Source organism: Saccopteryx leptura, chromosome 1, assembly GCF_036850995.1.
Source record: "Saccopteryx leptura isolate mSacLep1 chromosome 1, mSacLep1_pri_phased_curated, whole genome shotgun sequence".
Lineage (NCBI taxonomy): Eukaryota > Metazoa > Chordata > Mammalia > Chiroptera > Emballonuridae > Saccopteryx > Saccopteryx leptura.
In genome coordinates this window covers 40,387,813-40,414,798 of record NC_089503.1, presented here as the reverse complement: position 1 = coordinate 40,414,798, position 26,986 = coordinate 40,387,813, and the positions used below count along the sequence as shown (strand labels likewise).

At 47.4% G+C, this 26,986-nt stretch overlaps 1 protein-coding gene across 5 annotated transcripts in view; it reads left to right on the top strand.

Annotated features, from left to right (window-relative positions):
• NAV2 (neuron navigator 2) overlaps positions 1 to 26,986 on the top strand; it is a 397,784-nt gene that overhangs the window by 50,329 nt on the left and 320,469 nt on the right. The window contains exon 1 of one of the 5 annotated variants that reach the window (XM_066364511.1): positions 13,000 to 13,310. The exons of the other annotated variants lie outside the window; for them this stretch is intronic. Coding sequence (XP_066220608.1) covers positions 13,260 to 13,310 — 51 coding nt within the window. The 5' untranslated portion in view covers positions 13,000 to 13,259. Of the gene's footprint in view, positions 1 to 12,999; positions 13,311 to 26,986 lie in introns of those variants that run through there. 5 annotated transcript variants of the gene reach the window in all.

Here is a 26,986-nt window from a genome sequence, read left to right as displayed (position 1 = left end):
TCTTGTCCTGTGTGCTGTTGGGCCTGGAGGATGGATCTGGGTGGGAATGTGGGTGTGGGAGGGAGGTAGAGGGAGCAAAGCCAGGCTTTGAAGAAAAGGGAACTGTCCAGCTCTCAGGAAGCTGATGTCATTAGAGCATCCCTGGATGATAAGTGCTCAGCAGCGCCAATGCCTGATGTCTCCTGGGGATAGAGAGAGAGAGGCATCTCTTGGAGCCAGAGGAAGGACACTGAGATAAAGTGCCTTCCCAGGAACACACAGCCAAGCCAGCCTGCAGACTAGTTAGAGCGGATGTTGAAGGGATAGTGCTTTTCAGGCCTAGATGGGATTTGCTGGGAAAATCTGGTATTTCTGGAGCCACTGTGATGCCCAGTCCCAGGCAGAAATTCCCTAGAGCCTGATTCTTGGGGCTCTTGGAATTGGCAAACTAGAGGGGTGCACCTGGAGCAGTCAGGTATACCCTCCTCTCACCCCACATTCCCACTCTGCCTTGTTCCAGAAGCCTCAGGAAAAATGGCCTTGGATCTGGGCCATTGCAAGAGAGGCTGAGGCCTTCCCTGAGGCCATTTTAGGGGGCTTTCTGGGGGCAGACTTCAAGGGGTGGTCCTGTGGAGTACTCTGGGAGGACTTTGTACCATATGCCCTTGAGTTCTGGCTTCGGGTCAGACAGTGAGCCTTGGATTGGGCAGTGAGCCGGCTTGTAATTTGACTCATCTAGCAGGCAGGGATTAGATCAGCCCTGACCCAGGAGCCAGGTCGGGGTGCAGAAATCAAGGCATCTTTTCCTGAACGCCCTCAGGATAGAAACTGGAGGGTGCAGAGCAGGAGAGCCTGTACACTGTTCAGATTGGGGAATTTTATGTCCACATCTTGAGTCTAGCTCTTGATTTTAGAAAATAAGGCAGCTATATAACATGTGGGAAAATGCGGTGATCATTTAAATCAAACTGCCCAAGGCAGGTCTCAGATGATCTGGGATCTGGTAATGGGTCAGGTGTGACTTTAGACCTGTCACTGTGACCTTTCTGGCTTCAGTGTTTTTATTAATATAATGCTAATGGTAAATTTTGACATTGTCATCTCACTGAGTTATTAGGATCAAATGAGAGAATAAAGGAAGTCTATATAAAGTTAAAAAGCTTCTAGCCATGTATAACTCGATCCCTAATCAACCCATATAAAACGGTAATACCAGTAGGAACAGTGAGCACCGACCATGTGCCAGACCGGTGTTCCTATGCGGGTCTCTCGCGGGCCCCGGCGCAACCTCAAGAGAGGGGCGCTATTATAATCCCCATGAGCCGACGCCATTGTAGGGCCCAGGGAATTGGAATTACTTGGCCCAGGTCACACAGCCAGCCAGGGTGGACCAGAATCTGAATTCAAACCATTGGTCTCCAGAGGACACTGGGACCTTGAGGGCCTCTATCCCAGATCTCCCGGCGCCCAGCCTTGCCCGCCTTGGCTTTCTCGGGGAGATTACCACCCGTCTGTCCCGTGAAAGCTGACCTGTCACTATCTGTTCCCTGCAGACAGGGTCAGTCCCTGCCAACAGCAGAGAGGCTGCGGGGCCTGGACACTGCCTGCTGTTGACCAATTCTGAGAGCCAGCGGTTCCCGTGGGCATGGCCAGCCCACCAGCCCTGGAATCGGAGAGATGCCAGGGAGGACGGGCTCCTGCAGATCATGGAGGGGGGCGTGTGGGGTGGAGCACTGCTCTCCAGGAGGGACCTCCTGCACAGCGTGTTGAGTGGGTCTTGGAAGAACAGTTCCCCGAGGAAGCCGAGGCAGGCGGGGAGGCCCTCTCTGAAGGGCAGGCTGTCATTCCTGTCTTCCCATCAAGAAGAAGAGGAGGAAAAGCAGGCGGCGCACCCTCCCCACGGCCCGCCCTTCGGGACCAGGGCTTTACAACCCTCCTCCAGGACAGCACAGCACAGCACGTAGGCCTGCAGCCAGCACTGTTTGCTCAGCTTGCCCAATATTTATTCCCTTCAGTGGAGATTGGTGAGTTTGACCAATAGAGAGTGGTGGATAAGGGCTACTGGGTGCCCCTCTCAGAGAATACTTCAGGAGCCTTTTCAGATGGACCAGGCTGGTGAGAACGTGAAGGCAGGTGGAAGAGGGATTATTGAAAGAACGGCGGCTTTTGTCATAGACAAGAGAAGACCCAGAAGGCAGGGGCACCAGCAAATACCTGAAGGGCTGCCCCGAGGCAGGCTGGTTCGCTGTAGCCTGCAAGGGGCTGAGGAGAAAGGGAAGGGAATGGTGTAAGGAGACTGAGAAGTCCCACAGAAATGCAGTGTAGCAGCCAGAAGCTTCTAGAAGAGAAAAGAGCTGCCTTGAGGACAATGAGCTGGCCATCACTGCAGGGACGCAAGCAGAGGCAGGCGGCCCTCTTGGCAGGGGCCTTGCTCCTGTGGGAACCTGTGCTCTGGAAGGAGGGGAACTCAGGGACGGTCCAGGCCTGCACAGCCCTGACAGTCTGTGGCCGTGTGAAGAGGGAGGGTGGGAACGGCATGGAATGGAAACGGTGTAGCGTATTCAGGGCAGACCTGGCCTGAGCTGGCCTTTCCCCACCCGTCTCTGTCCTGTCACGGCCCTCGTGCCTTGGAACCACCAGCCCTCACTATTACTCCTCCTTCCCAGAATAACTACGGGCCCCACCCCTGCCTGCTGTGCCCTGCTGGTTGCTGGGTGACCCTGGGGGACAATGGGCCAGATAACTCCTGCTGGGGCTGATTGTGTTACCTCTCTCTGGAAACATGACGCCACAACCCACAACCGGGAGCAGTGGTTCTCGGGCTTTAGTTGGCATCAGAATGAGCTGCAGGGCTTGTTCAAACACAGACACCCGGGACCCACCAGAGTTTCTCACTCAGTAGGTCGGAGGCGGTGCCTGAGAATTTGCATATCTAACAAGTTCTCAGGTATTGGTGATGATGTTGGTCCAAGGACCACACTTGGAGAACCACTACTCTAGAAGACCAACAGGGTTTATAACCTTAGGTCCACGGCTATGGATTTAGACAAACCCCTGTTAGAATTCCAGCTGCACCATTTATAAGCTGTGCGATGACTGGCAATGTACCTAACACCTCTGTGCTTTCGTTATCTGTGCTGTAAAATGGTGACAGTACTACTTTCAAAGGGTTATTGTGAGAATTGAAGATGATGATGTGATGATCTATATAAAGAGCTTAGACAGTGTCTAGGACATGGTAAGTATGCAAATACTCAAAACATTAGCAATTTTTAGTATCATACTGAATGGTGGGTATTTCAGATGCCCAGGTCCACCACTTTCATGGCATAGTGATGTCGAAACAGAAAAGGGTACACATTCTCCTCTAGTTATGTCCCACATGTAGGGGCAATCCCATTGTTACTCCTAATCCCGCTGCTCCGTGCTGGAAGGATGTAGATTCCTCAGCAGTAGTGCCATCCTTAAAATCTTAGTTTTTCTGTCTGGGGCCAGCCACACATTCTGAGTAGGCTTTCGGTGTGACTCTGTAGGAGCCTGCCCAGTAGGAGCCGGACTGTTTGTAGGACACAGAGTGGGGTCTTCTTTAGTGTCTCGTCACATTACTGTTGAAGCCCCAGAGCCCCTCTCTGTCCTGTCATTCAGGTCCGTGGCCCCTGCACTGAGAGTTACGATGGAAGTACAGGCTTAGGTCTCCCGGGGCAGTCTCAATATTAAGTGAGAAAATCTAAGGGTGACTTCGAATGACCTAGGCTGCTCTGAACATTGCTGAAAAGGGGGACCCTCTGGGAAAATACATACCAGATTCTACTTTCTGGGATAGACATATCCTAAAGTGGGTTCCCTTAGAGTAGTAGCTTGAGAAATGCTCCACCCAAAGGGCTCTGTAGTCAAATAAATTTAGATAGTAGTACTCCATTTCCTAGAATACTCTAATGCTCACTAGTATATTTCAGCTTCCCAGAAGTTCTTCAATTCAGACAAACGTATTGTTGAACATACTAAACTTTGCTTCCCATCAATTAATTTTGGGAAAGTAGTTCTAGGAATTTACAGTTGTCCAAGTGCCTTCATATGTAGTATTGATTTTCAAAACAACCCTTAGATGTACGATCCCATTTTACAGAAGAAAAGGCTGAGGTACAGAGAGGTTTATGATTTGCCCCACATCACAAAGCTATTTAAAACACTATCTATGATTGCATGATATGAGACAGAATTTGGTACATTCAATGGAATTTTATTTGTAGTAGCAGCAATCATTAAAACCAAACATAAACAGAAAATACACACAAAAAAACTCCACTAAGTAGAAAGGGGAAAAAAACCTATTATTTGTCCAAACCCTTTCAGTGGAGTACTTTTATATTATTTTTTTGATCTTAGGCTCACATTATGATTATGCTATTACAACACACACAAACACACACACAACAAGAAAGAATGAGAGAGAGACAGAGAGAGAACAGAACAGGTTAAAAATGTAGATTCTGCAGCTAAACAGAGTTTTAAGTCTAAGTGATGTCATATTAGCTCAATGTCCTTGGGCAAGTAATTTGATTTTTCTGTGCCTATTTCCCCCCTCTGTAACATGTAATTCTCAAACCTATATCATAAGGTTACTATTACTATGATGATTCAGTAAAATATTATATGCAGATGTCTCAGAATGGTACCTATAGAATATAGTAGATTCATTTATGAAAGTATTATTGTTCGTGCTATTGCTTTTGTTAATAATAACAAGTAAAGTAAGTAAAGCCCCTTATCTTGAGAAACTGAGGAGAGGGCATTTGGATAGGAGCCACTAGGTGTAAGACCTAGCTTTGGCTCTCTCATGAAGTAGCTGTGCTTAACCTCTTTGGACAGCTCACTTGACCTTTCTGTGCCTCAGTGTTCTCCTTGGATAAAAATGGGATCATGCCAGCCAATGGGATCATGCCAGCCATTTAGCTTAGTTCATAGATGAGTTTGAAGAAAACCACCTGGGTCAGTGATGTAAAAGTGCTTTGATAAACATAATACCAGGTCACCGTGAGTTCCTGATGTCCACCTGTGATTGGAGCACGACAGGGAGGCAGCTGTGGAAAGGGCTGGCTCTGGAGAACCTCTCCCATAGTTCTGCTCCAGGATCTGAGAAATGCCCAGAACTACTGAGGCCGTTTGATCCACGGCACCAGGGTCACTTCATGGGCCTGCACAGAAGCCAAAAGTTAGTCATTAGCAGTGCTGGGAGTTCTCCTTTCCTGCACAATGGCACCCTCACTCTGGGATTTCCCGGGTTGGCATCTGTTGACTTTGGAATAGAGGGTGATTGTGTATGAACGCTGCCTTGGCTAGTGCATCTCAGACATCTGTTTCCTCCCATTCACCCTCATCTCGTTCCCTGTGGACTGGACCCAGAGTGCCAGCCCTGATCCTTATCCCAGTGCCACTCAGCACAGACACCTTCTCCTGGCCTGGAAGAAGGAGAAGACCCCTAGAGGACATTGCATACTCTGCCAGGTGTGTGTGTGCATGTGTATAAAGCAATCACCTGTGAGGGTCAGGGTGCCTAACAAAAGTGCAATCAGTTTACCTACTACTTTTGTTTCAAAGGAAAAGTCTCCAAATAATCCTATTGAGGAAGAATTTTTTGCCCCCTTTGAGGGTATTTGGGTTCTTTTAATTGCTCAATCATGTAAAATTTTGGTGAAAAAAGCAACTGTATTCCTTATAGCAAGTTTATTAGGGAGGTGCTCAGTTTCCGAACACTTCCCAGGAAGTGGAGCCCACAGCCCCGCCCCTGGGGAAAGGCGCTGCCTCTAAAATTGCTAACCTTAATCTCTGGTGACCAGAACTGGCCCGGAATGAAAGGGCTGATTCCACAGGGAAAATAAAATAAACAGAACCACACCATGTTCGCCTCCATAAAACCACAGCCACCAAAAACAAAACAAAGCAAAGCTCAACAAACCAACAGCAACCCAGCCAGAGTTTGAGGGCAACTTTGTTCCAAACTGTTTCTTTAAATCATTCACAGGCAAAACCAGAACAGAGGACAAAAATTAGAAACCATTTAACTTTTTAAAGTGTTTCAACAATAGCTATCTATATTTCTGTGGCTACAGTTCTGTGGCAGAATTTTTAGAAAACGGTTTTGTTTTCGCCTTGAACAGTTTTATTTCACCTTACATGAACCCCTGGCCCAACTGAGTGGGACTAGATAAGCCTAAAATAAGTCTTTAAGCCACTTCCAAAAATGCCTGCAGGTACCCACACCCTGACACCCCATGGGGTCAAAGCTGGAGGTGCAGGTCCTTGGAGGGTGGGAGGTGGGGAGAGAGTAATTGGCAGCGTTGGAGGCTCTTCAAAGGGGGTCAGAGGTCACCCAATGATTGCACAACTTCAATCCTTATCTGCCTCACTGAGGTGGTGGGAGGGGAAGGAACTAGAGGAGGAGCCCCCAAGCTTGGGATGGTGAAGAGAGCAAATAAATACCAGGGGCGCCTGGCAACCCTCCCATTTGGGGGAATAGCAAGCCGGCTCTTTGCAGATGTGTTCTGAATTGCTTGGGACCAGTTTGGCTGCCTTGCATAAGTCTAAAACCTCTTACCCTGGAGCTTTAGTCTTTCATTCTTCATTCGTTCATCCTGAAACTTATTTTTTTCCCTAAGCCCCTTCAATGTTTGGCAGTATTTTGGGGAGGGGGGGTAGGGGAGCTTTCAAGAGACATAAAACATAGTTCTCACTCTCCAAAAGCCCTCCTAGTAATATTTAAAAAGGCATGTCGGGTATCCCGATTCCCAGGAAAAAGGGAATCTTTAGCAAGTTGGGTTTATTGCCAGTACATTTTGCCCAGCACAGAGGAAGGCCGGGATGATCTTGAAACTCCTTTTGTGCCAGCATTTGGGATGTGTTAATTCTGTTTAGTAATACAACCAACAGTCGGCCAAGTGCTATTCTGGGTATACAAAGATGAATAAGATAGAGGACCTGTTCCTAAGCAACTTATAATCTAGTGTTAATAACATCAATATCAGTACTAACACCCATAATGGCAAATGAGCTCTAATCACCCACAACTACAAGAGGAGATAGACTAGTCCATTGAGAAGATGGAAACGAAGTCCCAGGGTCCACAGAGGAGGGTATACATGGTTTTGATGGTGGGCTGGAATCTAAGAGAAGGTCATCAACACAGTTTATTTTACTCCAGAGATCGGCAGGTTATCATTTGGCAGAGAAGGGAAGGAAAAGTACTTCCTGCTGAGGAAACAGCCTAGGCAAAGGTGTGGAGGTGTGACTGTGACAGCCTAGTCCAGCAGACTGAGCAGCCCACAGGGACCCTGGGAGGGGCCGTGGGAGGCATTGCTCTGCCCGGACATTCTCTACCACCGCCTGACCCCTGTCATTGGAAGGAAGACAGTGAACTGAGTGAGGAGCCAGGAGGTAAGAAATTAAACCCTGCTCAGGGAGCATGCTGAAGGCAGTGGCATTTAGTATGTGCAGGGGAGATGCCTTTACATAATTCTCCATCTCAAGAGAAAAGAAAAGGGGTGGGGGGAGGGAGAGAAATCCTTTTCTGATCCAGCCCAGCCCTTTTTAGAGGTGTATTCATTCATTTGTGGGCTTGTCAGTGTGACATTGTGTCTGCCCTGCTGAAAGCCATACATCTTACTTTGAAACCCTCCAATGGCCTTGGACCCCCTGAAGACCCCAGTGTTCCCAGGCTGACCTTTTGGCACAGGGCTCGCTGGCCCTGAGGCTGGTGGAGGGAGGCGGCAGCTCCTGGGCCCCGGCCCTCCTTGCCCCTGGCCAGCAGCCCACAGGAGTCCTTTCTTCTCCTGGAAGGATTAATGCTTCTTAAAAATTTGGCTCTCAAATTCTGAACAGCCTGCCAGCTGTCTACTTCCATGAGCCTTTTGTTTTAATTTTTGTACATCTTCTTCCTTCATCTCCAAGAACTCTGGGCCCTCCCAGAGTGGAAGGAGATTTAAAATGTCTTTTTTTTTTTTTTTAACTTATTGATTTTATAGAGAGAAAGAGGTAGGGAGAGAGAGAAAGAAAACAATTGTTTTGTTGTTCTACTTATTTATGCATTTGCATCCATTGGTTGATTCCTGTGTGGGTCCTTACTGGGATCGAACCCGTAACCTTGGCATATTGGGACCACTCTCTAACCAACTGAGCTACCTGGCCAGGGCCTTAACCTAAGTCTTATTTATTTATTCATTTATAAATTTGTTGGGTTGACATGGTTGACCAAACTATACAGGTTTCAAGTGTACAACTCAATATGACACATCTACACACCGCATTGCGCATGCTACCTCCCACTGCCACAAGCAGACTCGCTTTCTGCCCCCATCAGGGCCTTCAAATAAGTCTTAAAGTCACTTGCAAAACTGCTCCTAGAGATGACATTTCTGGGGTTTCATTTCCTATATGCAGTATAACAGTGACAGGGACACTGCGGAGATGGAGTTAGGCAGGTGGGCTTGAGCAGTACTTCTATTTCATGCTTTCTGAGCTGGTTGAACACAGTTGATCACTGTCACTCTCTGAGTCGTTATCTGCAAAATGAGAAAATGCCCTTCCTTAGCATTGCTGTGATGAGTAAGTGAAAGGTGCCCTGTTCCATGCTTAATAAGTAGCTGCTAATATGGCTAGGATTTTCATTTGATAAACGATGCTAAACTCTTTTGTGGTTTTACCATTCAAGCCCAGTCATTTGGGGAAAAGGTAATGGACCCCCTATGTCGAGCATTCTCCCTCATTTGCAGCCTCTGGGATGGCACACAGCTTCTAGTTTTTCCTTTGTCATGCTTGTGCCCCATGAAGACTGACATGTCCCTGTGATCGGCCTCCTGTGTGGGTGGAATGGCATCATCTCACATTCGAGGCAGCCTGGAGAGCCCCATTCTGTCAGGCGTTCCTCACAGTGTCTGAACTCTCCCCTATTAGTCACTGCTTTGGCTGGAAGATTGGAAGACCCCTGTGAAACTGAAGTGTGTTCTCTGGGAAACACATTAAGGCAATAACAGCTGGACACAAATTAGTTTATCAGACAGGGGCTGGACTTGCAGAATTTAGGGGTGAGAAGGAACTTGACAGATCATCCATCCGTTTATAGGTGAGGGAAGGAAGGTCGTTGGAGGAGCAGATCTTTGGAATGGCGGGCCTCAAATGGTGCTTTCTTGTCTGAATCCCCTTTCTCCTCTTTGTTCACTCCAACTTTCATTCTGGTGATATTTATCGTGTGCCTTCCATTACTGGGCAAGTGCTGACAATGCAGAGAAATATAAGTAGGAAAGACAGACAAAGGAATAAGCAAATGCTGATTGATGTGGGACAGATCTCTTGATGCTGGGGATAGAAAGGTCTGGATCATAAGATGCTTCAGCAAAGGGCAGATTCAGTCACTGAGTTGTCAGTGCCACCGGGAATTGCAGACATCTAGGATCTAGGGCCCTACCTTGTGACTACCGTGAGAGTATAAGAGATCATGCTCAGGGATCTGGGCTAAGCTAGAGGCAGGGTGGGAGGGTGTCACTGCCTGCAGGGGTCAGCGCTGCATTGTCAGGCCCAGGGGATGGGTCAGAAAGCCATGAGCTAAAAAAAAAAGATGCCAACATCTGGGAGGAACCAGGTTACACTTCAGGGAAGAACTTCACAAGCATTGTTCCTATCACCGTGTGGTTAACACAGGCCAATCTCTTTCCCTTAATTCACATCAGAAGTCTTGGTGGAAGATTACAGAAATGGGAGGAGGGAGAAGAAGGGTCCTGGGAGAGGCACCCTAGTGAATGATGTGTAGCTTCCCAAGGTGTAGGAGCCTTTCAGAAGCCACTTCTGTCTGAAAATCTGCAGCAGGGTCCTGATGCCTGCTGGGGTGAACTCATAGCCATTACCCCTTGGGGACACCTGTTGCATCTGTGGATTACTGGTGATGTGAGTCCCCTTCTCCATATGCCTCTCCTCATTCAGGTCCTCCTCCATCTTCTGCATGATTTCAACAGCCTTCTAACTGATCTCCCTCTCTCCTGTCTCTGCCTTTTCAAAGCTGTCCTCTTGCCGTTACTAGAGATCCTCCTAATAAAATCACTCCCTTGGTGTATAAGAATTAAGGGTAGAATCCCCTTTTCAGAGACATAGCCTGCTCCAGCCTAACAAATAGCCCCTCTCCTGCCACTTGGTTTCCACCTTCTGATCACGCAGACCCTGCCATGCTTTTTCACCACTCCACACCCTTACACGTGCTATCCCACCTCCCAGGGATGCATCCCTTCGCCTGTGGAACCTGCCTTCATCTGTCCAGATGCATGTCTGTGAAGCTCTTCCATGCTTCCCAGTCTTGGTCATAACTTTTGTCTTGATGGCCCAGCTGTACACTGTACAGCTCCTCTTTTGTAGCACCTGTCACATTGCATTGCAACTGTTGGTGCACGTGTCCATCTTCTAATAGCCTGTGCATTGCGTGGTAAAGGCATGTGCACACACATGCACACATCAGAGAGAGATTCCTTTCTCGTTTTCAGTACACAGTAAAGAGCCAGGTAAATGTATCATGGCAGATGCTCAAGGAGTGTTTGTTAAGTGAGCCAGCACACATGTGTGAAGGTGGGAGGTCTGAAAGGCAAGGCCACAGGATCTTTTCCCTTTAATTAAAGCTGAGGCAGGTGCCGTCTCTGCCCCACCTCACCCTTCCTCCTTGCACCATAAGTGGTGTTTCCCATCTTTGACCAGCAAAGATTTTGACTGGGAACTAATTGTTCATCCAGTGACTTTCTGGAGATGTGTAGTTTTTAATGTTTTGGATATCCTAGAGAATGTCATAAACCTATTAATGCTTCCCCAGAAAATGCACCAACACCCAGTCTCACAGCATTTTCACAGGTTTCTGGACTCTACATCCTCCCACCCAGCTTCAAGGACCCCTGGCTTAAAGCAGCTGCAACAGAGTGTTTTACTCTGTTGGCCAATAAAATTTTGTCAAGCTTTATTTTAAGAAGAAAAAAAAAAGCTAGTTATTTCAAAATCTGTTTTCCAAATACATAAAATATTTAAATATGGAATATACTTTTTCAAATGACATATGTTTTCAAATGTTCTCTTTCTCTGTTCCCCTAGGATGTAACCCTTTCCATGAGGCAGCAAGTATTACTGCCGGTGTTTCATTCTCCAGAAATACATGTATTGATGTACATAACAGGGTCTCCTGCAGTCACTCAGTGTAGGTCAGGGCCCCAGGCAGGATGTGGGATGTGCTGCCTGGGTCTGGCTCAGTCCTCATTGCAGAGGAAGCTGCAAGAACTTAGAGAAGGACATTGTCAACAGGCTTTCACTTGGGAAACATTTACTGAGCTTCCACTAGACACCACACACTGTTGCAGGCACTTGGGGACACTGTGGGGGAACAAAACCGATAAGGTCCCTGTTTTTGTGGAGTTTATAGCCTAATGAGACAAGGCAGAAAATAAGCAAGAATACAAGTTAGCTAAGTTCACATGGTGAGCATCAGAACAAGGAAGGGGTGACAACAGTAATGGGACAGCAGAGTGCGGGAAAGAGAAGATCGCTACATTAAAAATCATCAGTCTCTCTGAAGAGGTGACATTAGAAATGAGAGAGCATAGGCAGGTATAGGGGGAACAGTAATCCAGGGTAAGGGACTGTCAGGTGCAAAGGTCCTGAGGTAGGAAGGATTTCTATATGTTTGAAAAAAAGAAAGTTACTATTGTTGGGGATCACTGGAAGGTCACTGTCAGATTAGGGGGACAGGGTGGGAGAGGAAGTTGTATAGTCCATAGAAAAGACTTGGGATTTTTCAACTCTGAAGGGAAGCTAAATCCTGAAAAGTTTAGGTAGGGCAACATTTTGATCTAATTGGCAATTTTATCACTTTTAAAAGATTTAGGACCCATTTTTATCAACTCCCCTCATTTCGAACAGTTCTGACTACTGAAAGGAATGTGTAATAAGGCATTTCTATGAGTTATCATAGGTGACCAGCAGCAGGAGAGAGCCAGGGTTTCTAGCCCAAGTACCACTGCAGTGGAAAGCAGGGACAAGGTCTGGGTGGCCAGCGCCATCTTGCCCAGAGGAGCTGAAGGATTCCTGAAACTTTTCAGGATACTGAGTTGCTGGGGGCCCCTGGAGGGTCACTGCCAGATTAGGGGGTCTTGGACCTAGACAAAGGTTTGAGCAGGAAGGTGAGGAGGGACCCACCCTCCATCCCCTCTAAGTCTCAGAGGAAAGCGCAGGGTGGAGGGTGCAGATTCCTAGAAAGAGCCTGTGGCCGGTCAGGGCGGCAGAAGAGGAAACAAAGGACACACAGCCTCTTGCCCTGTTCTTCTCCCTTAAAGTCGCCTGCCCCTCCTCGTGCGTGGGCCACGGTGCCCCTTTTTTTTTTTCTCCTGTGGCGGCGGCAGCAGCAGCCAGGTGTGTTTGGAAACACTAGAGCTCGTCCTTCCCGTAGCAGGAGATAAATGTTCCTAGGGGAGTGGGGTGTGGGTGTCTGGAGCGGGTCCTGTGTGGAGATGGTGGTGATGGTGCATCCATCCTTAAGTCAAAATTCCAGCTGCTCCGGGGGCGATGGTTCAGGAGTAGCTACTGGTGGACAACTTGGGTGAGTTCGGTGCAGAAAGAAAATACAGACGATACTGAGCACAAGTGGGGAGAGGCGCGACCTAGGCTAAGGACCCGCGATGACCCGGGAGCAGCAGACTGAAGTGGCACAGCCCCCGCCCCATTCTCCCCACCCCCATTTCTGCCCCAGGCTGCCCCGCCTACCTAAGCCCTCCCCGACCGAGTTAAGCACCTCTCCTCCTCCAACCTATTCTCCCGCTTCCTCCGCCCTCCGCAGGGGTTAGCCTGCCCACTGAAGCGCCGGGGACCACGCGGGCCGGCGAGCGGGCCGGCGAGGGGGCGGGGAGCGGCCCCCGGCCCCCCTCCGCCGGGGCCCCAGCGGCCTCCGCGCTGCGAGGCGCGGGCGCTCGGACGCAGGGGGAGTTGTTTGATTTGGCGAGGCGCGGAGGCAGGCTGGGAGTGAGCGGAGGAGGCAAGAGAGCCGGGCAGCCCGGTCGCCGGCCCCGGGGTAGGGTCCCTGTGCACAGCAGCTGCCCCGGGGCGGGGGCGAGACGGCCGCCGGCGCTGGGGATGCCTGGTGGGGCCGGGGACGGGAGGACGACTCGGGACAGGACTGCCCGACCTGCCGGACGCGCGGGCAGGTGCTTCGACCCCTCCGCCCTCTTTCTCTTCTTTTTCCTCTTCCTCTTCCCTCCTCGCCCTGAAGTAAGATGAGCGTGATGCTGTGGCGCTGGGAACAGAATAACACCACCATGAAGCTGGTAAGGGTGGACTGCAGACCCACTCCTGGGGCGCTGCTCTACTTTCTGTCTCCCACCCCACCCCCATCCCTGTTAGGAATTGTCTCCTCTGATGGAAAGCCCCTGAAATACATTCCGTACTTGGTATTTCCCTTATTGTTTTGAAGATGGATTTCAGGTTTTGTTTGTTTTTTTAAACTATTAAAGTCAGTGTGTGTATGCGTGTGTGAGCGACAGAAGGGGGTGGGAAAGGGCAGCATTATCTCTGGGTCCCTTCCACCTACAATTCCTGGGGCTCTCCCGGGTTGCACACACGGCGGGTTGCTCTGTGAGTAGGTAGGTCTGCTCTCTGAAGGCTCGTCCTGGATCATCATGGTCTCCCCGACTCACCCCCCATTGTGTTTTGTTACTTTTTGGGTGCACGTGGGTGTTGATCTCTGTTGCGGTTTGGCGTGTTTGCGGGGTGGGTGGATGGGGGGAAGTGAGCCCAGTTTGAATGAACACCCGAGTCCTTTTCTCTCGCCTCTCACAATGGCTTCGTTTTCTTTCAAGCTTGCAAGAGCCATGTAGGCTGCAGGTACTTTTTCCCTCCTCCGTTTTCAAAAATAACCGCCCATCACTCCTGGGAGGGCTGAGCACAGAGAAGCATTTCCCTCTACCCCAAGAAGCTGAGTTGTTTCCCCAGACCAAGGAAGAAATGTGATCGCAGTCTCTTCTCCAGGTTTTTCTTATGTGATTTGTCTTTTTAATTTAATGGTGTCAATTGAGGGGATCCTAATTCCCCATCGAAGTCAGCCAGAGCTGTGGCCAAGTCCTTTACCCCTTTGGATGTCAAGTTTCCTTTGCAATAAAGTGGGTCTGCTTCTCTGTAGCTGTTGTGAGGATAAGAGACTATATTTGTAGTTTTCCTGGCACATAATAAGGACAGAATAAAGAATAGCTATTATTAATTAACTGGAATTAATATTTAATTGGGTAAGCTCTTTAAAGATGCTGCAAAAGGAAAAAAAAAAGAAAGAAAAAAAAGGCAGAGTGGAGGCATTATAGTCCAAGATGTTAAATCAACCTAAGGGGCTTCTTCTTATAATGAACTTATTTATTGGAAAAATGGCACCTTGCTTTTCGTACTTCTTGTGTTATGTTTGGCCTGTCTGACTTCAAGCTACTATTTTACAACTTCATTTAATGTGCTGTACATTAGCGGGATGGTATGCACCTTTGCTGCACTGTGTCAGGACTCCAGTCCCTAACCCTTTCCCGGAATCTTTCTCCAAACAGACTGTTGTGGGAGAGCCTGGAGTTTCGCTCCACAGTGAAACTCACAGAGCCTGGAGTTTTCTCTCCACACTACACCTGAGTTGCCAATCCGTGATCCAGCACAGGAAAGTTGGGTCCTGACCTGGGCTGAATTGTTTCAGGCTTCCAGACCTAAATGGTTTTAAGACAAGAAGAAGAGAAAGAATTATTGCCCAGGGAGGAAAAACGTGGAGCATCCCAGGGGACAGTTTCTGGAACTTGGTGGCAGGTGGCCGTAGTAATGACTGAGATGTCCTTAATGCTCCAATATCGTTGTCCTTTTAGCCTATGAAGGGAGTGTTCCCCAATGTGGGTCAAAGGTGAGTCTTTATAGGGTCTGTCTGGGTCTTTAGACCTGAGTCTCACTTGTCAAATTATCTGTGAGGACCACCCAAGTTAGTGGTGGTCTAACAAAGTACCCCCCTCTCAGGTGGGGGAGGGGCTGAGGAGCTCAGACAACCTGGAAGCACTGGGAGAGGCAGTAGTTATGGTCCTGTGTACTCCAATCTCCCCAGACTTCAATCAGGAAGAGGTGATGGCTGGATCTAGACATTCAGATGGCCTCAGCTATGCTCAAGGGTGGGCCTCAGCTTTTCTGAGGATCCTAGAAACCATGGATTACTGGTACCTCATTAGTTTGCTTTTGTTTCTTCATTTACCAATTGGTTGATCTACCAGTTATTTGTGTGTCTTTTCTCTGTGAGGAGCCCAGTTCTGGTGGGGGACTGCTGAGTGGGAAAGGCTTTGCTCCCAGGTGATTCTTGGTTTGATTTTCAGCCTTGCCACTTACTAGTCTCTGAATCACTTCTCCTTTTCTGTAAAGGGAGGCTTTTACAGCCCTCATTCCCAGGTTGTGAAGAGATGAAATGAGAATATAGAAAGAGGATCCAGCCCAGAGTCTGAAATATGGGTGTCTATAAAGAGGAATGACAGTTGCCGATACTATTTTCTTCAAAGGCAGTTGAGACTCGATCTCTGTCCCACTCTCCATTGTGCTGTTGGGTGAATGGTTTCTTCTCCTCATGAGCTTGGGGAAAACAAACCCTTCTTACCTTTGAATCATTAGTGGCCCTCAGTAGGAAAGAGCTTTCTGGGAACATCTTGGAAGTCAATTATGTGTGAATAACTGACCCAGAATAGGGCTGGGGCCAGAGGTGGGTGCCTGAACTTTTATCACTGATGCATTTCACTAAACATGAAGTCATTTAACCTATAGCTTGAAAATTCACTGATTGAATTGTGAGACCAAAGGCTTTGTTTCAATGTTCTGCTTTAAGGTTAATTGAATCAAAATAAGGCCAAAAGTAATTAGAAGCAAAACTTGCATCTTTATGTGTTACCTCTGCAGGGGAATGTGATAAATGCACCTGTCCACCTAGGGTAGAAGGCAGTAGCTAGTAAATAATAAATCCTATTTCTGTCCAAATCCCTTCCAACAGAGTCACAGAGCCTTTGATGAAAGTGAAAGGAGGTGACTGCTCAGGCCTAAGTGCCCACTGAGAGAAGTGGGCTTGGGCACAGCACCAGAGCCTGGCGTGCGTGATTCGACATCTTTATCTCCCCCAGTTTCCTTCTTTAGATTCTTTCAGCTTGGAAAGAACAAAGAGGAGCAATGAGGCCACTTCTGGAGCAGTGTGTATCCTCTGAGAAGCAGCAAAGCCAAAAATCTAGTGGGAGAAAAGGCACTGAGAGAGGCCACCCTTGCAGCCCAGCTTTGGGTGCAGAGCTAGGCTGTCCAACCAGACAGACCCGTGGTCACAGCTCTGTTGAGGAACTGCTGGTCATGTGACCATGGGCCAGTTGCAACCCCTTGAAACTTTGGTGCCCTTGTCTATAAATGGGCACTATGGTACTTCACAGGGTTACACGGAGAATTAGAGAAATGTGTGCATGAGGCTTTGTGCTCAAGGTCTAGCAATTGACAGGTGACAAATGGTGACAACAGTATGGTCCAGTAGTGTGTGCATCTCTCTGTGTTTGGAGAAGGGACTCAACAGAAACATTTCCAGTGTCAACAGTGCTGAGCTCCGGAGAGAACCAGGAATATTTTTCTTTTTTATCTATACTTTTCCTTATATTCCAGATTTTCTACAGTGACCATATATTACATTTATCATCAAGGGAAGATAAAAAATATGACTCCTAAAAATATATATTATCACAATTAATCATATTATAGCTAATGCATATTAAGCCTTTATTTTGAGCTGTATTCCATTTCATCCTCACCATAACTGTATGACGTAGAAACTAGTATTACCCCCATTATGCAGATGAGGACATTAAGGCTCAGAGAATTAAGCAACTTGCTTAACATTTCAGGGCTAATAACTTGTTGAACCTCTAGTCTGAGAGCAAACACTATGCTTTGAATGGCTGTGTTATACAGCCCTGGGTGCCTCCTTGAGAGGAACAGGGCCTTCTGCTGAGCTAGGCATATGTAAGTGGTGTGTGATATCCAGGTCTGTGCTCACTGCCCGTGCTCCTGTCTGTGGGGGCCTCTGGCGGTTGCTTCCCCCTCTTAATGCCTTTTGGTCAGGGAGAGGCTGAGTGAGTGGAGAGGAAAGGGCCCAGTTATTGGGCTGGCTTGGGTCATCACCCTTCAGTATCCTGGAAAACTCCTATGAGGCCCTTTCTCAAAATGAAGGAGAAAGTGGCTCTGAATGAAGAATAATTGAGAATAATGATGATGAGGGAATGTGCCTCTGACCTTTAACCTTTCCCCAGAGAGGCATTGGTCAAAGACCCCCTGAGCCTTTCTTCAGCCAGGCTAACAAGCAGATTAAAAGAGGCTGGTGGGCTAAAGGGCCCTGTCCTCCTTTCTGCAGCTCTGTGCTGCTCTCCCATAGGCAAGGATGCTACGGACACTGCAGAGATCCCGGGGACACAGGTTCTGTGTTGAAAATGCACTGGTCCTTCACCTCTTATTTATCTCGCTGTATGCAGGCTGATCCTCCTGGTAACAGCTTCTGCTGTTTTCTGAATAAAGCTCGTTGACCATGCACCTGCAGGCACTCCCCTCATTTCCACTCTCAGGGACTTCTAGAACTGTCTCCTGTTTTCTACTCATTATAACTAGCAGATTTCACCGCCTCCCAGGTACTGAAATCATCATGTTTGTTTTCAGTTAATTCTAAAAATCCCAAGGGCAAGAAATCCATCCCTTTTTTTTGGAGAAAAAGGTTGAAATATATAGGAATCTTTCCATATGCATTTCTGTTGTGGGTAATGAGCTCTTTGGAATGGAAACCAAGGCCCCTAAGGAAGGTTTTGACTCTGGTTAATTACGGGGAAAGTAAACGATAGAGTGTTGGGAGGGGAGGAAAGAAAGCCCCAGAAATGTGTAAGTGACTTCCCTTTTATGACATTTTGAGGTAACATGTTTTCCTTCATTTTTGTGTTAATAGATGTAGAGATTTGTAATTGGTCCCTCTAGTGACTCAGCAGTGCTCACATTACTTATGCAATTGTTTTTGTATGAAACCAGAAAAAAAAAAAAAAAAAAAAAAAAAAAAAAAAAAAAGAAAAAGAAAAAAAAAAAAGAAAAGAAATCCTCTGACCCCTTGGATATGTGTGGCCTAGATTGCCATCATCCCGCCAGCTTCAAGCGTGGGGCTCCTGGCCGGGTGACGCAGGCGATTCCCGAAGGTTGCTCTTTTTGACTCAGATGTTGCAAATGTGCTGCTGCTGGTGTTATGGAAATAGCAGCCATGGAGGCAGAGAGGCTGTGGAAGGATCCCGATCTACCACTGAAAGTGGGTCATCGTGAGAGGGGTTAGAATGAGTTGAATGATATTGTTTAAACAGGGTCACAGGAAGGTGTAATGGAGGTATTTGGGAGAGCTGGGAGGGAGGAAAAGATTTTCCTAGCCACCAAAGATACTACTTCTGGTCCTCCTAATGTGGTGTGGGACAAGGGTAAGCAGCTGCATTCTACATCATCTTTGTTATAGTGAGAGAAGGGCTGTGTGCCCATAGGGAACCTGAGAGGACCTGCAACACAAGCATATCTGTGGGAAGAGAGGTGCTTTCAACAGGGATTTACCAGCTTAGTCTGTGCCCTGGGCTCAGGAGGATGTAGGTCTGCAGAGGGCCTGGGGGTGAGCCGTGGTTGGTCCATAGTTGTGGCTCCTGCCAACTTCTCTGGCATTGTAACTGATGTGAAGTTTCGAGAATCAAGACTACAGGCTGCATCATTGCTGGTCGGAAACCCGTTGTGGAATCCTGCTTACTGGCAGATGAAGTCCGACTCTGGAGTAGCGTTCGGGGCCTTCTAGGTGACAGTGTTTTTAAGTCTTCCTCTGCGGGGCTATCCCAGAGGGGCTGTTGGTGCCAATCATTTTGGTCAGCACTGTGATGTCTCACTTTCATTGCTCCCTGGAACTGAGTGCTTCTCCCGTGTGTCTATGTGCATCCCATCTTCCAAAGCTCAATTCAAGCCCCCTTTTTTGTCTGACCATACCACCTCCCGGATCTCTAACAGGCAGTAGTGCTAGCCCGACTTGAAGCCCAGAGTGCCCTCGGTCCCGCACTGCTGGTGTGTGGGCTGGGTTTCTTTTGCCAGACTTGGAGTTGTGATTAGACGGTCACCCTCACTCAGTTCCCTTTCAGCCCTGCCACTAACTGTGTGCCTTTGGGAGAGTATCAACTCTCTGAGGCTCTATTCCTTTACTTGTAAAATGATTATGACAGTTGTCCCAAACCTGGGCTTGTTTGATAAAATAGCTGTCTTTTGAACAACACCCAGCACATACATAGTAAATCAGGGGTCCCCAAACTTTTTACACAGGGGGCCAGTTCACTGTCCCTCAGACCGTTGGAGGGCCGGACTATAAAAAAAACTATGAACAAATTCCTATGCACACCGCACATATCTTATTTTAAAGTAAAAAAACAAAACGGGAACAAATACAATATTTAAAATAAAGAACAAGTAAATTTAAATCAACAAACTGACCAATATTTCAGTGGGAACTATGCTCCTCTCACTGACCACCAATGAAAGAGGTGCCCTTCCAGAAGTGCGGCAGGGGATAAATGGCCTCGGATAAATGGCCTCAGGGGGCTGCATGTGGCCCGCGGGCCGTAGTTTGGGGACCCCTGTAGTAAATACTCCATAAATGTCAGCTATTGTTACAATGAGGATGCTGCATTCATTCATTCAACAGATATTTATGAGGCATCTAGTATTTATGGGGATACACTAGTAAACAAAAATTTTTTTGCCTGCATGGAACTTATATTTTAGTGAAGGAAGCAGATGATAAGCAAAATAAATATTGCTTTTTAAAATAAGGATGAATGTTATGGAGAAAAATATGGCAGGGTAAGAAGACTAGGGAGGCTGAGAGAGGTCATTCTTTCGTTCAGTGTGGTTAAGGGAGACTTCACTGCAAATGTGACATAGTTGTACAATGATGATCACCATCTTTACTGTCACTCCTCAAGGAGGCATTATAGGTAAGTGACTGTATAATTTATTATCCAAGCCGGGACACTTCTGAGAGTGGAAATGGGTTCTATTAATAATCACACTGGGTTACAGGTATAAACCAGTTCTGGTCCAGGCAAAGTGAGATGCTTTTATATTTACACTTGGCTATTTCAAGTATAGAGATTGGCCCAAAGATAGTACAGTGTCAGACCTAGATTCCAATGCTGGGTTTTGCTACCGTCTTGCTCTGAGATTTTGGACAGATCATTTACTCTCCTTGCCCCTCGGGTCCCGTGTTTGTTATGCATGCACGCCTGGTAGGGATTTTGTGAGAATTAAACGAGATAATGGAAGTAATGCTTTCTGTGCAGGACCAGACACCTTATTAGCAATCAGTAAAAATTCATTACCATCATCATCATCAGATCAAGGGCAAAAAGTGTCCTTTTTCTTAGCTCTCCCTATGCCTGGGAAGGGGATAAGGTGCATACATAATGGTTAGGGTTTGAAATATAGCCAAACTGTGGGCCTGGGAGGTGAGTTGACTTGATCTGCCAAGTAGTTGTTTGATCCATAATCATAGAATGTAAGAGTCACACAGTGTTTGAATGCTGGACTCAAAGATTGGACTTCATGCCAGGGCAGTCGTAGCGAGAGCTAGATAGTAGGGTCAGGACTAACATTCTTGGAAGATTAGTTGAGGAAGGGGCTCCATGAGTAGTGACCCCAACTGTCCACAGTGGAGGAAGCAGGGACCCAGAGAGATGCAGTGACCTGCCCAAGGCCTTGTGGCCTTTCACCGGTTTTAATGCATCTGCCATTACCCATCCTGCAAATTAGTGTAACAAAGATTATAAAGAGCAAGGAGAGAGCACTTAGCATTCCACCTGGAAAAGCCATGTTTCTTTGGAAATGGGCCGCGGATGACGTAACCCTGCCCTATCCCATTACCCGGTACTTGGCTAATCTTTGTACGAAACTTGTTTTGGTGAAACTTGAGCCTGGAGAAGCCAACTAAAGTATATTACTTTCTCATTGTTGAATGCATCCTAGACTGGGGCTAACATTTAATCTAAAGAGTAAGGTGATATTTCCTGAGATAGCAATGAGTTCATGTTTTGAAATTAAATGAAGTGAGTTTATTGCATTGGTTGGTTTTTTGTTTTTTTTTAAGTCCTAACTGCAGTTGTAAATGTTCTCTCCAAAGTAACGTCTGGCTGCTGTATGGGGAGGAGCAGGGAGCGATAGACAAAGTAGTTTTCAGTCCTGGAGTTGCCTCGCCGCCTCTTTCGTTAGGGACTGTTCCAGATTGAGCTATATTTTGGTTTAAGGGCACCTCTATTTTGGATAAATAGATTTCTGACTCAGAGCAATTTAGGGGTAACTAATTTAGGGTTTATTTTACCTTATATTTCCTGAGCATCTGTTACAAGCTCTCAGTCCTCTTTCCTTCCCAAGATGTTTATCTCTCAGTAAAGGATGGCTGCACACCTAGCTCACACCAGGCAGGAAGGAGAAAAGTTCTATTCATGCACCTTCATGGAGAGCAGGTGGGTCAGAAAAGACAAAGAGCATGTATATAATCAGATAACGCGAGGAATTTGGAGTCTGGTGCATTATTCTTTTCTCCTAATTCCGGGAAGTGTTCTGTATTCTAAGAATGGAAATAGATTTCTTCAGGGAGACAGTTGGAGTTTCAAGGCTACCTACGGTGCAGTTCCAAGGCGTTTCAGGGCTAAGCCCTATAGATTATGTTTCCACAGTAGCCGCTGTGGATAAACAGCCCCCTTCCCCAGGCCACCGCTTGGTGTTGGCTTACTTTGACTCTACAGACCGAGCAGTCGCCTGCTACAGCCGAAGCCCCGGGAAGGGCAGCAGTCGAGTCTCCGTCGTCTTTGCATTCCCCAGCACCAGCCAGTACCTGGCACACACTATGTGTTCAGTTAATGGGGCAACTCAAAAGTCATTATTCTGATTTTTTTTCAACATAACGCAAGGTTGACTCACCTAAAAATGTAGGTTGTTTATTGTGAGGTGAATAAAATAACTGGAGTGGGTCCGAGCAGGAGCTGGCAGGGGATCCTGGGATCCTGGGTTCTCGGTGGGTTCCAAGTCAGCCTCGGTTCAGGCTGCAGTTTGGCTCCCACTCAGTAGAGGTCCACTCCAGATTTCATTTTGCATTGTTTCGGGATTCCGTAGCTGCTTTGGATGTTCAAGACAATGAAATTTGTTCCAGGAGTGTCCCAGGGTGGTGGCATCTGGGTGGCTCCCCAGGCACAGTGGGCCGGGGGGAATACAAGGCCCACTTGCACCTCCCGAGGGGTGGTCACTTTCCCAGCTCTCCTTCCTCCCCCTCTACCCTCCTACACTCACACCAAAGATAGGACCTTTCCTGCCCTCACTGGAGAACCGGGCTCTAGTCTGAGGTTGGGAGCAAATCACCAGGCCCTTGATGTTGGAATTCCAGTTACCATCAGGCCCCGTTATCTCAGGGTTTTGCTACGTTATCTGGGCTAGAAGTTGGTGGGTGGGTCCTGGAGCTCAGCTTATTGATTGTAGGGTTTACTTACCTTGTATTGTAGGTGAGGTATAGCTGTGCTGTAGGAGCAGTGGGGATCTGATGAAGACCTTTGAATTCGGATATATAGTGTCACATTTGGAAGAAGTCAAGCTGCGGCCCATGCAACCTATCCTTGTTTTTGAATTTCCACGGCCCAGGACTGTCGGCGGGAATGGTGGTTTTACAGTGAGCCCAGGCTTTGGCATTTTGTGTGTCTCAGGTATTGTGGTGGGTTCTGGAGAATGCAGAGATGATGGAGATGTCAGCTTCCCTCCCAGGGTTCCCGCTCTGGCGGGCTTCTCTGGATGGGGTAAGCGAGAGTGAAGGTCGTGGCACGGGAAAGGCGTCCCTTGGGTAGGAGCGTGGTGGTGGAGGCGGAGCTGGCAGGGCTGGCGCACTGACGGTCAGTGGCCAGCAAAGAAGGAAGGGCAGTTTAAAGATTCCTCAGGCTTTTAACCTGGGAAATCTGGACTGTCGCACTGTCCCTGGGAAAAAATCTGAAAGTCAGTCGGAATAGCAGGTTAGAGAGTGAGGAGAATGAGACATGTCAGGTTTGATAGTGTCAGGTTGAAGGTTATAGACATCGTTTTTCAAGTTTTATTGAATACTTACCAAAACTGTGGCCCAAACTATGCAAGGGTTCTGTGACTGTCCCATGAAATCAGCACTGTGCCCTCATTCCTCCTCCCTCCCTAGGGACAAAGACACATGGCGTTTATTCTCCTGGCGAGGTGCCTTTTCGGTAAACACCAATCGACTCCCCAAATCTAGGACTTTAGATAAGATGCGAAGAACATGAGTTCGGCCTGGGTCCGAAGGAAGGCTTCTTGCCTTCTCTCCTATGAATTGGCAGCAAAGTCAACCTAACGTAACTGACCACCTGGTCTCCCAGGTGGAGATGCTAAATAGAAAGGGAGCCAGACGAGTCTGTGCCCAGAAGTAACAGAGACGGCATGGAGCCTGACTCCTGCCCTTAAACGCGGCTGCTTTACCCACCAGTCAACTGGGGCCCTCTAGTAGTGCTAATCTCTGTCCGGCCAGATCAGACACAGCATGTCCCGTGGGTATGGAGAGGGAAGCCGGAAATAGTAATGGCACTTCCTTCTTTGGGGAATCCAAGTGGGATCTTGGGAAAGAGAGCAAAGGAGGGAGTTTCTGTTCCTCCCTCACATTCTTTGCTGCCATCCAGCTCTTAACAGACCAGCTGCGGAGGTCAGACTAATATGAGGAACACAGGGAACACGCTTACAAAACTTACTGAACAAGAACTGTGTGCCAGTTACTTGCGTGCACAGGAAAACTGGTAGGAGCTGCGGGCTGAAGCAGGACCTAGGAACCATCCAGAGGCGGTAGATTAAGGGCTATAGGAGAACAGAGGAAGGCAGCCTGTATAGTGCGTTGATTGTGGAAACCAAAAGCGTTTGGTCCAAATCATTGTGGCCTTGGGCAAGTCACTTAACTTCTCCGAGCTTCAGTTTCTGTATCTGGAAGACTGGTGGAAGCTTTTCCCGCCAGGATGTCAGAAACCTTAAAGAGATATGTCCGTGACAGCACGGTGGCACACCCAAGGAGGCTGCCAGCACACAGCAGATGCTGGAAAGGCCAGACTCCTCTGAATCCAGACACCGCAAGGATGGGTGTCCTTTGGGACTTGGTGCTGAGCTTTCAGAATAGGCAGGGTTGGGGCGAGAAAAAGGGCGGGCTGTGAATAGGGTGTATGGCACGTGTAAAGATGCACATTTTCTTGATTTTATGAAATTTCTTTCATAATTTAGCTAACAGGAGAGAGGAGTTTGAGTAGGACCACTGGGTTCCAGCTCAGAGAGGACCAGCTCTTTTCTTCAAAGGAGCCTGGATGCCAGACCCACTTTTAACTTTTTCCATTCTGAATAGTGTGGTTCCAAGGACAATTTAACGTGAATATTTCAAATGTAATCTGTCCCAGACGTGGTGCTAAGTAACCCTGAAGACTGTCTCCCTTCCTCACTCTTCCCACTTCTGTAAGTCAGGCTTCCTTACCCGCAGCACTGTTGACATTTGGTGGGACCAGATAATTATTTGTCCTGTGCATTGCAGGATGTTTAGCTGAAGCCCAGGCTTCCACCCATGTAGAATGTTTCATAGCAACCCCCTAGTTGTGACAATCAAACATGTCTCCGTCGATTTCCACGTGTGTCCCGTAGGGGGCAAAATCAATGCTGTTGAGTTCCCACTTCAGTAAATGGTTCTGTGTTTACCAGCTGCTCAAAGAGAGCTGGAGGCACCATCCTAGATCCTCTTCCTCTACATCCTTCATTCCAGTAGGAAATACTTCCGCGCGAATTTCCCAGTAGACCCACACTATGAACACTTCTCATTTTCTCATTGCCAAGACACCATCCTCTTTCAGAGAACCGCAGTCATCTCCGTCCTTTCACTGTTGTCCACGTCCCGTCCGTTCTCCGTACAGCACGAGGGGGTGTCAGAATAGAGATGGCACCATGTCACTCTCCCGCTTCCAGTGCATTTCAGGGGCTTCTCCTTGCATGAAGAGTAAAATCCTAACTCCTTGCCATAGCTTAAAAGACCCTGTGCCATTTTCCTCTGCCAAGTCCCCTCTCTCATCTGCATCTCCTTGGGTTGCTCACCGGGCAACAGCTGCACCACCCTGCCTTGAATTCACCAAGGGGAGGATGCCTTTGGTATTCCTTTGACCTGAGAGCTCTGCTCCCCACTTTTTACATGACTGGCCGGCTCTTTCTTGTTCTTTGGGACTCACCTAAATGGAGCTCCTTTATCAAGACCTTCTCCGCCCCATCTATCTCATGTATAATACATTTCCTCTTCAAAATCTTAGCCCCTTGTTTTTTCCTTCCTAACACCTATCACCACTAGGGGCTCTTTGTTTTTTTTTGTTTGTTTGTTTTTTGTTTTTTAAAGGGGCTGTTTCTTTAATACAGATTCCTGGCCTCTGTGAAGGCAAGAATCATGCATGCTTGACTGCTTTCAAACCTATCTTCACTATCAGGTACAAAATAGCTGCTCAGTAAATACGTTGACTAAATAAATCAAATAAGCTCAACATCCTTCTTGAGGAAGGGAGGTGCCATTACTTTAGTTTAAAATTGGTAACAGCAGGACTCTAGAATTAGACTCTAGAATTAGACTCTAGAATTAGACTCCAATAAGATAAGTAGTAACAAATACCAGTTTTTCTCTGAACTATTCCTCTCAAGACTATTAGCTTCATACTGCCTTAGAAAGAGTGGCTGCCCATGAAATAATTGCTGAATGGGTCATTTTTATGTAGTAAGAATTTACATAAGAAATGTATGTAATATGGATGCATAATAATGAAAATAAACAGATTTTAGCCTGACCTGTGGTGGCACAGTGGATAAAGCGTTGACCTGGAAATGCTGAGGTCGCCGGTTCGAAACCCTGGACTTGCCTGGTCAAGGCACATATGGGAGTTGATGCTTCCAGCTCCTCCCCCCTGTCTCTCCTCTCTCTCTCTCTCTGTCTCTCTCTCTCCCCCCCTCTCCTCTCTAAAATGAATAAATAAAATAAAAATTAAAACAAAAAAACAGATTTTAGGTGAAATCCCAAGGTCATTCTTTGACCTTCTCATGCCCTTTTTTTTTTAAAGAGAGAGAGGGGAGAGAGATGAGAAGCATCAGCTTATCATTGAATCACTTTAGTTATTCATTGATCACTTCTCATATATGCCTTGACTGGGGGGCTCAAGCCAAGCAGTGAACCCTTGCTCAATTAAGTGACCTTGGGCTTCAAGCCAATGACCTTGGGCTTCAAGTCAACAACCTTTGGGCTCAAGCCAGTGACCATGGGATCATGTTGATGATCCCATGCACAAACCAGTGAGCTGGTGCTCAAGCTGATGACCTTGGAGTTTTGAACCTAGGACCTCAGCCTTCCAGGTTAATGCTCTAGGCACTACACCACCACCAGTCAGGCTGACCTTCTCTGGCCTTGATGGGGAGGATTCGATCCCTGTTCTGCAGCCACAAGTCTAAGACATTGATCCTATTTTCAGCCATTATTGTTATGTAGCTTTTAAAAGTAACCAGAAAATACAGATGTCATGCTGTGTGCCCTGTAGTTCAGTACGGGTTTGTTGACTTGAATCAAGGAACTTAAGAGTTGAGAATTAGGCAGTTGGTATACAGGGAAGCATCTTCAGGGCTCACCTTGGAAATGATTCAGTGAGTCAATAGGTCTTCATTAGAGACAGACAAATGTATAGCCTCTGAGAATTTATTCTCCACTGTGAGAGATGAAGACCTTGGGGAGCGGAATAGCCTGTGATTATACAAAACTGTTTTGAATATCTTTTGAGTTGCTTTGAGTTAGTATTGGGGTTTCCCCCCCCTGTCTGGACTAGACTCTCAGCTGTTAGAAGCATGGAGA